Here is a 13,830-nt window from a genome sequence, read left to right on the forward strand (position 1 = left end):
ACTCAGACTATAAGCTCCCCACCCCTGCAGGACTCAGTACAAGGCTAGGGACTTGATGGCTGTCCACTACAATCTTGGGGCCATAGACCTTCAGAGCCAGAGGGGACGTAAGGCTCCATCTCTGCCTCATATTTTAGGCCTGAGGATGGTGTCCAGTTGTGCTCTGAAGGTCTCATTAGAGGTCAAACATAGGGAAGACAAGTAGGGGGAATCAATGTTTCACTGGACAAGGCCCTTTTTTCTCTTCTCCTGGCAGGGGGATTAAGGATACTCCCTAGTCAAAAGTGTCTCTCTCCTTATTAATTAATTCATTTCATTATATGTATTTGAGGACTTACTTTGTCCCAGGCACCTGTTGAGCCATTGTGGATACTGTGGCAGAAAATACAGAGTCCTAGTCCTCATGGAGCTCACATTGTATTTGTAGACATAGATGATAGTAAATTGAGGACACAGGTTCTAGGAAGATAAAATGTAGGGTGATACAAGAGTATATAATAGGGGCCCTGACTTGTTCTGGGGGTCAGACTTCAGTTTTGAGAGATTCGGTGACTTGTCTGAGTTCACACAGCTAGAGGATGGGTCCTCTGACTTCAAGGGCTGTTAACCAACTTGTTAACAACCTTGTTAAGGAGGGTGCACAAGCTCCTCCAGGGGATGTATTGGGTTATATATGCTATATATGGTTCTAGTTATTTCCTGAATGCCTTCTTTGATTCCTAGATCAGGTTAGCACCCCTGCTGTGGGTCCCCTAGGGCTCTCTACTTACCCTATCACAGCACTCATCACAGTGTTATAACTCCTTCCTTAATTGGCTACTTTCTCTGTGAGACAGAAGATTCTTAAATTCAGACAGCATGTGTGTCTTGTCATTTCTGTATCCCCCTTACCAGGTCCAGGGTCTCACAAAGGGTGAGTGCCCTATAGGTATTTCTAGAAATAATGAATATATGGGAAGAGGCAAGGGGTCAGGGACTCAACAGTATCTTTGTATGTAGTTGGGCTCTGGGAGACGTGAAGGCAGAACTAACTTTGGGGGGGATGTAAAAACAGCTTGATACTTAAGAAACTAAAAAAACTGCCAAAGTCCTGATATATACAGTCCATTGGCACCATGTTTAATGGGCTCCCAGGACAGAGAAAGTCAAAGGGATGCTCTTGCTAACTCACTTGGTACCATTGAAATAACTGAGATTCCCTCGTGGTCCTAGAAGAAGAGTTCGCTCTGATGACTTTAGTAGTTCAGATGAATTCACTGATGTCTGGAAGCAGCAAGTATGGACAGTTGGGTATCAGTTAGGATACTTTTTGTAGCGACTTACAAAAAATTCCCAACTCAAATCGTTCGAAGCAATCAGAATATTTCTTATCTCCCGTAATTGCAACTTCAAAGGGTCAAAGCTGAACTTGAGAAATCTGCATTCTTTCCATTCCTTTCTCTTTTCTTTTCAGTGTAGGTGTCTCTCTGAGTCAGACTGCAGCAGTTCCAGGTGTCAATCCTGGACACCTCTATCCAGAAACAGTATCCAGAAGATGAGAAGCTGTCCTCTCCTAGACTTGTTTCCTAAGAATGGGGAAATCTTTTCCAAAAGCGCTTCAGAAGACATTCCTTCTCATTGGCTAGAATTGGGCGCGTGGCCATTCCCAAACCATTCACATACTGAAGGGAACGGCTGCCATGAGTAGCTTATTGTGGAATAGGTTTTGGAAATCCAACCACAAAAGTCTACCCTAACCTTGCAAATTAGTGAGAATGGCTTTTCAAAAGGTATAATTCTTGCCACCCCTTGGGTAACACCATATGGTATGTCACTTCCTTTACGAATATGATGGGTCATTCTCCTTGACCTTGGACCTCATGTCCAGGGATAGTGCCGGTCAGACCCCTGGGTCCCTTTTACTCACCATGGCCTTGAACTCTACTGGGCTGTACCAACCTTAGCATGGGACTTTCCCACAGTCTGATTGCCATTCCCCAAGCAAAATAAATGGATTTTTGTTTTCATATAACGCAAATCGATGCTCCATGACAAATGTGCTTTTTTCCACTTACTCCCTTGCAATTGTTAGCCATGGACCTTTCATGCCTCTATCTTTATGTCATAGAGATAAAAATGATAGAAGAATGAGAAATCAATTAAGTCACAAGAATACCACCACTGCCAAAGTAAAGCAATGACACCAGGGCTAATAACTTACCCAGCAACAGTTAGACAGTTATACCAAGTAAATTTTGAAATAACAGGAGTTGTGTTGACCGAGAAAAACAATGTATTGCCTTTATTGTCAGTCACTATGGTTTCAAGTCCTGGGAGCCTGATTCAATTAATGACAGAAGAGATAGATCTTTATTGATACACAGCTCTCATGAGCGTTTGCCCCCGACAATACAACTCTTCCTTCCTCTCTCCTTCCCTCCCTCTCTGCCTTTCTTCCTCTCCCCCTTCTTTCCTTTCTCCCTTTTTTCTTCTCTTTCACATATACGGAGGATCTATCATCTGCCAGAAACTGAGCTAGGCACTAAATAGCCAGAAATTTCCATATTAGCTGTGTGTGTGTCAGAGTGAGATGACCCCTCTGTGCTGTGATTGGTGCACTGTAACAGGCCTGTGTTGTCCATTCACTCCAACATTTACAAAGGGAGCATTAAGTACTGGATTTGGAATCCAGAAATTAAGAGACAAAGTTCTATACTCAAGACTTACAGCCACACAAGCAGGTGATGACGCTACCACAAAGCCTTCATGGCGACAGGGACGAGCTGAGGTTGGAGGCTATGGGTGAACACCTGAGGCACTACCTGGCCCAGGACTGGCAGCAGCCGCTCCGTGTGGAGTTGGTACGTGGAGTGAGACATGAAGGATGTGAACTGAGCTGCCAGAAGCAAGGCGTCATGCAGGGTGAGTGTGGGAGAGTGGTCAGGCAGAAGGAATGATGTGCACAAAGGTACAGGGGTGAGAGGAGGGAGGGGCGTCCCTGTCATTACGGCTGGAGTAGTGGGTGAAGGGGAGAACCTCAGTAGCTGCCCTGAAATAGGCAGGGGACCTTTGAGAAAGACCAGACATCTGTCTTAATGGATATTAAGTGTATATAAAGCTATAATAATTAAAACCATGTGGTATTAGTGGCAGAAAAGCCACTCACTTAGTTATTTGTGCATTCTCTCCTTTCTTCATTATGGCAATTCCTATTAACTGAAAATAAAACCATATTCAAAATGCAGAAGCAAATGACAAACTAGGGACGTGTTTGCAACATATAAAAAAAGAAAAAGGTTATTGTATAAAGAATATCTCTCAAGATAGAGAAAAAAGAAAATAAAAACAAAATGAAGAGACTAACAAGTTCAGAAACAATGAGAGTATTTAGAATAAAAATATGCATATGATAGAATTGCCATTTCATACCACGTAGAAAAGATGGATTACTCAGTATTCAGTAAGTGGTGTTGGGACAAATGACCTGGCATTTAAAAAAGCAAACTTTAGATCTCAAAATCATATATAACATTAAAAGTAAATAGTATTGGGGCAATTGGAAAATCTAATCAAATACTTTTAAAAAAAAGATTTATTTATTTGAGAGAGAGAGAGAGAGAACATGAGTGGAGGGGTAAAGGGAGAGGGAGAGAGAATCCCAAGCAGCACTGAACACAGAGCCATTGCAGGGCTCGATCCCAGTACCCTGAGATCATGACCTGAGCCAGACCAAAAGTCAGACTCTTAACCAACTGAGCCACCCAGGTGCCCCAAATCAAATACGTTTTTTAAAGTGACATTTTTAGGGGTGCCTGGGTGGCTCAGTCGGTTAAGCATCTGACTTTTGGTCTGGCTCAGGTCATGATCTCAAGGTACTGGGATCGAGCCCCATGTCAGACTCTCTGCTTAGTGGGGAGCCTGCTTCTCCCTCTCTCTCTGCCTGCCACTCCACCTGCTTGTGCTCTCCCTCTCTCTGTCAAATAAATAAATAAAATCTTTAAAAATAAATAAATAAATAAATAAACAAATAAATAAATAAAGTGACATTTTTAGGGGTGCAGAGTCTGCTTGGGATTTTCTCTCCCTCTCTTTCTACCCCTCCCACTTGTGCTCTCTCTATCTCTCTCAAATAAATAAATCTTTTTTGAAAAGGTGATATTTTTAATGTACTCCCAACACTGAAATTATTTTCCAATAACTAAAATAATAAGACAGAAAATGTTAAATCAAAGTAGAGATTAGCATGTGCAAGGAGCAATTTCCTAAGAAAGAAATGGCAAGCAGCAACATAAAGAAAAGCATGAGTAAATGTGAATACATTACAATGTGAAAGGTCTGTGTATTACAGAAAAGCCTTATACACTTCATTCATATTACCACATGCATTTATGTAGAGCTTTGCATAGTGTTTTCCTACAATTCTTTTAACTTTTTAAAGAATTTGACTTTCTTCTTTTTGGTATTCATGCTGTCTCCCCTTTTCACATTTATGCCAGTCTTATGAACGGAAAGCAAAATAAAACCATATTCAAAACAAAAAGGCAAATGACAGACTAGGGAAATTCCTCAACATATAAAATCAGGAAAAGTTTATTATATAAAGAAAATCTTTAAAAAAAAAAGAAGAGAGAAAATAAAATTGAGAGAAATGGGTAAAGAATATGAATAGATAATTAATCTAAAAAACAAAAGTGATAATGTACATCTTAAATTTTTTCAACCTCATCTGTAATAAAAAATACAAATTAAAGCAACTATATATGTATTTTTTGCCTATAATTTGGTAAGATATATATATATATATGTACATATGTATGTATATGTATATATATGTAGGTGTGTATCATGACTGAAGAACAATGAGGTATGAGGCATGGTTAATAAAGTGAATGAACACCTAATTTGAGTTGTTTCTTTGGTCTACTTAAGCTTGGAATGAAGAGTTTAACTTTACCTCAAAGAACTATAAGCAACAGCATCAACCTCAAGTGTCCAAAATGGGGTTGAGAGAGAAAGAAAAAAAAAACAATGAACTTTAACTCTGAGAGATATAAAGTTGTAGCAAGTTATCCCAGAAGCTAGCTGGACAACAAATTCTTCACAAGATTCCATCTAGGACTAATCTTGGGTCAAGAGGGAGGAGGAGCTGAGAGGGGTGGAGGATGCCATATTCCCCAGAGAGGAGCTCTTTCTTCCACAAGAGGAGTCTGACCACAGGAGACTGAAGGTCATGACTGAGCAGATAGGAAATGCTTCAGGGAAGCTCAAGGTTGGGGGGAGGTCACTCTGAATCTTCATCATCCCACCACAACTGGGAGTAAGGAGCACGGGACAGGGTTTCAGGAGGCTGTACGTTGATGAAGGCTGAGCAACTCGCTCTTGAAATCATCCCTCTCATCATCCTATTACATTTGGCTTTTTCCAAGGGCACTACAAGAACACAGGAGTTGGGCTGTAGGCAAGTCTGAGAGGTCCTGATGGGAAGGAGCAGCTTGAATTGATGGGGGAAGATTATGGACAGGGAAAGAGCCACAACGCGGCTCTGCCCAGACAACGCATCGAGAGTGCATCGAGAGCTGTGGGGTTGACATACTGTATTCACGCTCCTGAGCAGGGGTTTGGGCTGATTTCATGAGCTGATGGGAAATCAATCAGGAGAGAACAAGGACAAACGCTGCCCCCTGAAATCGATGCGTCAGTTTCCTGTGATGGACGGCAGGAGCCACTTCCCCCTGTGACTAGCCACCCTCCTCCTCCACATGCCCATTCCAACGATGCTATGACTTACCCTTGACTGCTTATCTAAATAACCTTCGTCTTTCCTCCGGGATTCCTCCAGATTCAACTTGGTGGAGAGGAGGCAGTACGTAGAAATAATGTACACGTCAATTTGTCAAGTCAGCAGAGATGACCGACAATCTCCAGTCTCAGCAAGGCTGCTGGGCCGGCCATGGGATCCCTCTCCTGCCCAGCTCGACCTCTGATGGAGAGCAAGTCATTTTGCTCCTTTTAGCCCTAAGCCTACTTTTGTGAAAACTTCCGGGGCTGGCCTATGTGATGGATAACATTTTTCCAGCTCTGGTATTTTATAAGACCAAAGATGAACAAAGAGCAAGAACACAGGAGCCCCATAATGTCAGGAAAAAAAACCTTGAAACGTATCCAGTACACTTAACACTTAATCAAAGAAATGCATATGAAAACAATGAAATGATACTTTTTTGAAACCTCTGTATTTGGCAAAGATTTCATAAAGAAATGATACGACCTTCCATTGGGTCAGGGGAAGAAAACTCAGTGCTCTTTTTTGCTGTTGGCAGGAAGACACCTATTCTGCAGGGCAGTTTATGAATATGCATCACAAGTTTTAAAATGAGCATCATCTTTGATCTAGCAATTCCAGTAGAATGAGTTCTGAAGGAATAATCAGAGACTCATGAATAAATTTAAGCACAAAAAAATAAAAAAAATTTTATCAGTGTTATTTATACTATCTGAAACCAAAGACTGATCTTCCATCATCCAGGACAAATTATGGGACACACGATGGCCGGCTCGAGGACACTCCGAAGGTGCAGATCAGCCCGGCCGTGCAAACACTCCACACGCCAGTATCTCCCTCCATCCGCCACCCCATCTGCCCATGCACAGCCGCACTGTCGCACTGTCACACTGTCAGAGGTGGTCCTGCTGCCATGACAAGCCAGAACCTGCCTTTTGAGGCAGTTGTGGTCTTCTCTGCTGAAAGACCATCTGCGACCACCACTGGCTGTGGGACAAAGGGAGCATCCTATGGTTTGGTAGTTAAGGCCCTTTATAATCGAGCCTCACTCCACCAGAAGGAGCTTATTGCCAACTTCTTCCCTCTCCCACTGACACAACCTGCCCGTCCTTTCCCTGTTGCCACACTTACGAGGACCCCCAGTCACCAGGAAACCTGCTACCTTCCCACCTTTCCCTTCTCCTATCTGAATTCTTCCCTCCTTCAAGGGTCGCTTCCAAGAAGTGTTCCTTGCCATTACCTGACCTCACTGCATGCACTTTCTAGCATATTTGCTGTGTGTATTGACTTTTTCGCTCAGTTTTGCTTCAAGTTTGCCTATTGTTTCAATTATAATATAAGATCCTTGAAACTGGTACTATGTCTTGTATTTGAAAGACCACATGCAATAGGAGAAAGAATAGGGTATGAACTCAGAAAAACCTGTGTTTAAATCCTGTGTGATGTTGGGCAGGTTACTTAACCTCTCTGAACCTGAGTTTTACCATACACAAAGTGGAGACAACAATAGTTATTTCATAGAGTTGTAACGTGGTTAATGGGATCATTGTTAGCTACTTAGCACAATGTCTGCTCCATAATACATACTCAGAAAATATTAGTTCCCTACTCCTTACTCTACTTTGGAGAAGTTGGACTTAACACATAGTAGCTTTAGATGAAATCTTGTGGTCTGTCCACTTCCCTAAAGGACACTAGAACAAGGACCCTAGGGGAGGAGAGCAGGAGTTGGTGAACCGGGAAAGCTTCTGTGTGGGTCTGGCCTGCTGGCCTCTTACCTGATGATTGCCAGGGGGATGAAGTACACCAGGAAGGCCACGATGGTCATGTATGGGGTCCAGTAGGAGTCGTCAGGCCATAGTGCCCAGCATTGCACTTCGCCATTAGAGAGTTTCCTTTTCCCAAATATGATCAGGGTAGGAATGGAGAACAGGAAAGAGAGGCTCCAGGCAATCACGATGAGGACCTTGGCTTGCTTTTCTGCTCAAAGGAAAGAGAAATTGGATGGTTTGTCCATATAGACATCAAAGTCACTCAAGATGGGGATAGTATGAAGGGTGAGAGAGAGACTGTGAATGGTGTCCACATCTTCAGTGGGCGAGGGGCATGGCTGTGTGGTCAGACAGCGAGGGAACATTGTAGAAGGTAATCTAGTTTGATAGCATGAGCGTCGAAGGAACAGTTCAGTGCACAGGCAACAGTGGAGGAGAAACGGGTTGGAAGTGGTCCAGGAAGTAGGAAAATACTATACCGCCTTGTAGTTCTCAGAAGGAAGGCTAAGAAGCATCCTCTTCAGAGATGTTAGAGGAGAACCAGGGATCGCAGGAGGCAGGGGGTGGAGGGGACCTACCGTGAGGTGGTTGAAGATATAAGGGAGTTGGTTCCTGAAGGAATAGAGGAAAGTTTTGAGTGGAAAAGGAGCAGTAGGAGTTTGGGGGCAGAAACAAACACAGAGCAGCCTGGCATTAAGAGAGCAAGCGAAGGTTTCCTCTCTTGACCACAGGGATGTGATGGCTGCTGGGTTTCTCCACATCCTGGCAGCATTCCCAACTGCTCCTGCATGGGCTCCTTCTTTCACTGGTTAAAATTCAAATTTTGTCCCCTTCTGTAGGTCCTGGACCTTTGAGGGTGATCTGCAACTCCTGGGCCCCAATTAGACTCCACTTGATGGGTTAACAATCATTCACTTTTGAAAGGGATGGGCATGGAAAAAATCAGATTAAAACAACAGGAAACTGTGCATTAGAATTAATTCTACCAAGGTACTGACAATGTGTCCCCAAAGTGCACCCACGGCAGAGGCTTAGAATTACTTTTCTCACACTGGTGCTGGGCTGCCCCGGGAAATCCCCAGTCTCAGGCGCCTGGGCAGCCAGGTTTGAGTATTAGGTGGGTCGTCTCCTGTTATCTCCAAAGTCGCCTGTGTCTCCCACCCGTAGAAAGGCGGACTTCCCGTTCCATTTGCTCTTGTCTAATCCTGTACTTCTGTCTTAGGTCTTTCATGCATCACATAGACCTCTTTTGTTTTAAATAATGAAAGTTACACATGATAGTTACAGAAATGCTAGCAGAGAAATATAAGCAAAAAGAAAGAAAAAATGTCCATGGTGGCACCACCCAGAAATAGCCAGCCCAAATTTTGATAATGCATTCATATGTAATACGTAGGTTACACATACAAAAACGAGAACATAATATACATGCTGGTTTTTGACCTGATTTTTTTTCCCTGAAAAAATTTTTTTACGACTATCTTCTTATGTCAAGAAAGTCTTTGTCAAAAAATTGTATGACATCTTTTCATGTCTGCGTCTATACAAGCGGCATTCAGACTTTTTCAGGCAGTAAAAGCCTTTCACCAAATATAATTCTACCTTGAGCCCGGTGCAGGATGCCTGGGTAGCTCAGGTTGAGGCCAGGTGACAGCCAGAAGCTTCCAGACTTGTCCTGGAGCAGGTCTACAAAATGAGTCCTCCAGGGCCAGTGTGTGAAGTGTAATTTGAAAACCACTGATAAAAAAAATTTTTTTCCATGGTTACATGAAACTCCAATTTTATCCATAGCCTATTGTTATTTAAATTGTTTCCAATTATTTTATTACAAATAATTTATGTGTATCTCTTTACAGTGCTATTGCCTTAGGATAAACTCTAAGAAACCAATTTTGGCAAATATTAAATTTCTTCCAGAAGTGTCTACAACCTATGGCTCCCACCGGAAGTGTGCAGACATGCCTATTTCTTTATACTCTCCCAACACTGAGAGGATTCTTCCTCTTCCTCTTGTTATCTCGTTGGTAAGATTTCATATCCAAATGTCTAATCTTGCAGTTCCTCAGTTAGTGGTCAAAAAGAACATTTCATCCATTCATTTTTCTTTGTTTCTTAATAATTTGTTCATGTTCTTTGCCCGCTTTTTCAATTGGTGTGTTCTTTTTTTCTTTGCCAGAGTTCTTTAGAAGAAGGATATTATCCCTTTGCCTGTTGTATACAAGTATTTTCTATTTGTCATTTTGCTTAAGGATGCGTACAATGTTTATTATTTGTATAAAGAGTTTAAAAGTTTTGATGTAGTTTAAACTACATTTATTTCCCTTATTGTTTCTGCTTTTGCTGTTATTCCCAGAAAGATCTTTTCCTCACAAAAACAAAAACTTTTACCCATACCCATACCCTTTCGAGTTTAAAATTTTTACGTTATCGATCCAACTGGCATTGACTTTGTAATTCGCTGTGACAGAGGGCAGTCTGATATTTTTTTAAGTGACGAGACAACTATACTAACACCCTACACTGACTAATTCCTTCTTTTCTAACTGACTTGGTGGTCCATGTCCTTTATGTACATTATTCTGGTTTTGCTCTCCTACTGCTTAAATTATCAAAGTTTTAAATTGTGCTTTACTCTCTGGCACTACCTGTTTCTCTTCATTATGAATAGATGTTTTCCTCACTATTCTCATATTTATTTATCCAAAAGAGCCTTAAAATGTCAACTTCTCTGGAGTTGCTGGCTGAGGAAACTACCACTTCAGTAAAAAGCGGGAAACAAGCAGTAAGATGTGGCCTCTCCTTCCGTTGGTTTGGTCTCCATCGCCTTGGGTCTGCTCAGCCTCCAGTGACTTCCTGTGGCTTCTGCCTGCTTGGTTCTCCACCCGTCACCCCAAAACTCCTGGGGGGAGTGTGGCATCCGTGTTTCATCTGCTCTCTGTGTGCTGGGAATTCCGTGAAGTCCTGGTACTTGGACGGCTTCTTTCCTTGGCTGCCACCCAGCTGCACGGCTCCTTTATTTCTGTGTTTCCTCCGTGACTTCGGTGGGATTGGGCAGAGAAGAAGGGAAAATGGCTAACGTCTACTTCCAAGTTTTCATCTTTCCCCAAAGCTATTGGAGATGATTATTTTCCAAGTGCCCTCCACCGAACCTCTATTAATTTTGTAGTGAGGAAAGAAATTGCTTTACCTCTTTAAAAGAACACTGTAATATCCATTGCTGCCTTTTCTGTAATTTAGGACACAGTTCATAATATTTCAGTGCCTCCTAGAACTAGTCATATTTGCCATGAGCTAAAGAGTTGATTTTATTTCATTTTATTTTATTTTATTTTATTTTATTTTATTTTATTTTATTTTTTTACCAAATGAATATGGTGAGATGGGTAACTGACCACGTTTGCCTTTTGGCTACGGATTCCCTAAGCCTCCACCTCCGGGAAATGTCTTGGGACCCCCCTCACAGGTTTGCTTATACTTCACTTCCTTTCACTCAGATTTCTGCACCTTGAAATACTCTGGCGTATGCATTTTTTGTATGCCCCCACTCAATCCTTCTTGGGGTCTGCTGGGCATAAATACATAAATGAATGAATAAGTATATCACACTTTTGTGTAGATCATAAAATGTCTCTTCTGTTTCCCTTCATCCCACCCCCTGCTTCCTTCTTCATCGTAATCACTGGGGCAATGGAAGTGCCCAGAAAGCTTGGTGCTGGTCACACACTTCACACACACACACACACCAAAACAAACAAAAACAACCCTAGAAAAAGCCTACAAACAGGTGTAAATTCTATTTTTACACTAATTTTAATTGCACACATCAGTATACTTCCTTGTATGTAAGTCCCTGCGATCACCACGGCTAGTCCAAGTCCCATTCCCAGGAGTGAGGACTAGTTGCTGTGTGTCCTTGCAAGCAACTGTTTATTACTTTTTTTTTTTTTTTAACTGTCCATGACTATCCCACCTCCTCATTGAGAGGCAGGATACGCGGTAATCAAAGATACCTGAGTGACGCCCAGACCGTCTTGGGTTCAAATCTTGCCCTGCACCTACTAGCTGTGTGATCTTGGGCAAGTTACTTGAACTCTCTGAACTGTAATTGTCCAAACTAGAAGATTCAGATAATAATAGGACCTACCTCACAGAGACGTTGTAAGAATTGAAGTACTTAACATGCTTAGAGAACTTATAATCGCGAGTGGTGTCTGGTATGCAGTCACTAACTCTAAGCTACTGAAACATCTACCTTCCTCTGTTGGGGGAGTTCCCGCTATTCTAAGCAATGCTACGATAAACAAGACGTGCGTACATGTATGCGTGTGGGTGTTTGTCCAGAGAGGATACCGAGAAGTAGAATTTCAGGGTCAAAGGGCTGCACATTTTATGTTTTAATTAGATGTTATTAACTTGCTATCCAAAGGATCTGTGCCGATATTCTCTGATATATTCAATAGCATCTGATGATGTTTTTTTAAAGATTTTATTTATTTATTTAACACAGATAGAGACAGCCAGCGAGAGAGGGAACACAAGCAGGCGGAGTGGGAGAGGAAGAAGCAGGCTCATAGCGGAGGAGCCTGATGTGGGGCTCGATCCCATAACGCCGGGATCACGCCCTGAGCCGAAGGCAGATGCTTAACCGCTGTGCCCCCCAGGCACCCCAGCATCTGATGATATTAATTCTACTTACTCTAAAGTTCTGCTCATTCTGTTAATTTTGTTTTCTGAGGTGTAAACGCCGCAGAATGGTGTTCTGAAGTATTATCTATTTTCCACAGTTTGGTTTCTGTCCGTTTTCTATGATATATGATTGCACCTCATCTTTGTAGTCAGGATTTCATATTAGTTCTTCATCTTATAAGTTTTCACAGGCTGCTTGAGAGAATGTGGTACCGGTCACTAAACATTGGGTTCTTACTTGCTTTCAGGGGTCGTGGAAGAAAGTGGGCTCTGACCATGGGCAGAGTAATGGACAATCAGTCTTGTGAGTAGGTACCCACCCTCTCTCCAATAAGTCATTGCTTCCTAGGACCCCACCCTGTCTCTTCAAATCCAGCACCCCCACTGCTAGGAGGAAGAGACCTGTATCCCTGCTGTCCCTCTGAGAAGGGAGAGGACAAACGAAAAGGAAATATGCAGTGATGAACCCTCCTCCTTGTGCTCCAGAAATCACCTTGCTGGTTTCCTTGAGTCCTTCTTGCTCTGGGCCTTTACGCCATCTAGTTAGGAAGCACTCTTTATACTTCACCCATGTGTGAAGTGTTGTCTGTGGGTATTGTGAGCTGCGTGGTTTCAACCTTTCCTCAGACCCATCTGCCTCCTTCTTCCAGGGACTCCTCACTATCACTGGATCAAGGAGAATTTTACTTGTTTCCACTATCAGTGTCAATTGAAAACATCTTTCCAATTATCTCCATGGTTTGGAAGTAAGGAAGGCAACATGCTTGTTTCTGGAAAATGAGCAAGTTGAAGTGGGAGTATTCACTTCTTGAGAGAGGTGTATGTGTCAACACTGCTCTAAAGGAAAAAACCAGAGGCATTAGGGTCAAGGTAACCGGCCACAAAGCAGGCCCAGCAAACTCCCTTCCCTAGTAGCTCTTGACCATCCAGGGGAACCAACCACATTTTACCAGGCATCCTGCTTCTCTTTCTACATCTTTTCGGACAATCAGACCCATGAAGTAGAAAGAAAGTAGAGAAGAGAGTGGGAAGAAGAAAACCATTATTAAGAGGATAATATTAGTGAAAACAATCCCATCCTCACCCAAGGAGGATTTCTTACAGGCTAGCACTCGGTTGAGCCAGCTTACCTCCTTGCAGGAACTTCATGGGGTAGACGATGGCGTGGTATCTGTCTATGCTGAGCGACACAAGCACGTAGGTAGAAGCGTAGAGCAGCACGACCTGAAGACGGAAACAAGAGGAGGCGTGTGAGTTCACGGCGCGTGAGTTCACGGAAGTGAGGGATGCATATCATAGGAGAGTGTTTGGTGCTATTAGAAACCTGTGCACTGAACCTAGGGAGGGAGGAAGTTTGGGCTAGGGAGAGAAATGACTGACTCCCTATGTCTAGAAGCAGATTGCTGTTCTTGGAACCGGACTTGTCATTGCTAGTGGTGACCAGTGAGAATGCTTGTAAGCTCACCCTTCTTTACTCATTCACTTGGCTTCTTGGAGACCCCACATCTTAGGATCAGTCTCTCTTGACGTGTGCGTGCATGGTACGTTTGTTTGTAATTGACTTTTAAAGTTAAACTAATTTTCCCTGCCACAGCTGACATTCCCGAATAA

The 13,830-nt window shown here is 42.7% G+C and overlaps 1 protein-coding gene across 2 annotated transcripts in view; it reads right to left on the minus strand.

Moving 5' to 3' along the window:
• Positions 1–13,830, minus strand: part of NPSR1 (neuropeptide S receptor 1) — a 138,394-nt gene that overhangs the window by 21,080 nt on the left and 103,484 nt on the right. Inside the window, exons 4-5 of one of the 2 annotated variants that reach the window (XM_008686483.1) lie at positions 13,350–13,443; positions 7,540–7,741 (exon numbers count right to left, since the gene is read on the minus strand). In XM_008686483.1, the coding sequence (XP_008684705.1) occupies positions 7,540–7,741; positions 13,350–13,443 (296 nt within the window). The remainder of the gene's footprint in view (positions 1–7,539; positions 7,742–13,349; positions 13,444–13,830) is intronic. The other variant, XM_008686484.1, reaches the window with a different exon arrangement.

The sequence above is a fragment of the Ursus maritimus genome, unplaced genomic scaffold (genome assembly GCF_017311325.1).
Source record: "Ursus maritimus isolate PB19 unplaced genomic scaffold, ASM1731132v1 scaffold_3, whole genome shotgun sequence".
Taxonomy (NCBI): domain Eukaryota; kingdom Metazoa; phylum Chordata; class Mammalia; order Carnivora; family Ursidae; genus Ursus; species Ursus maritimus.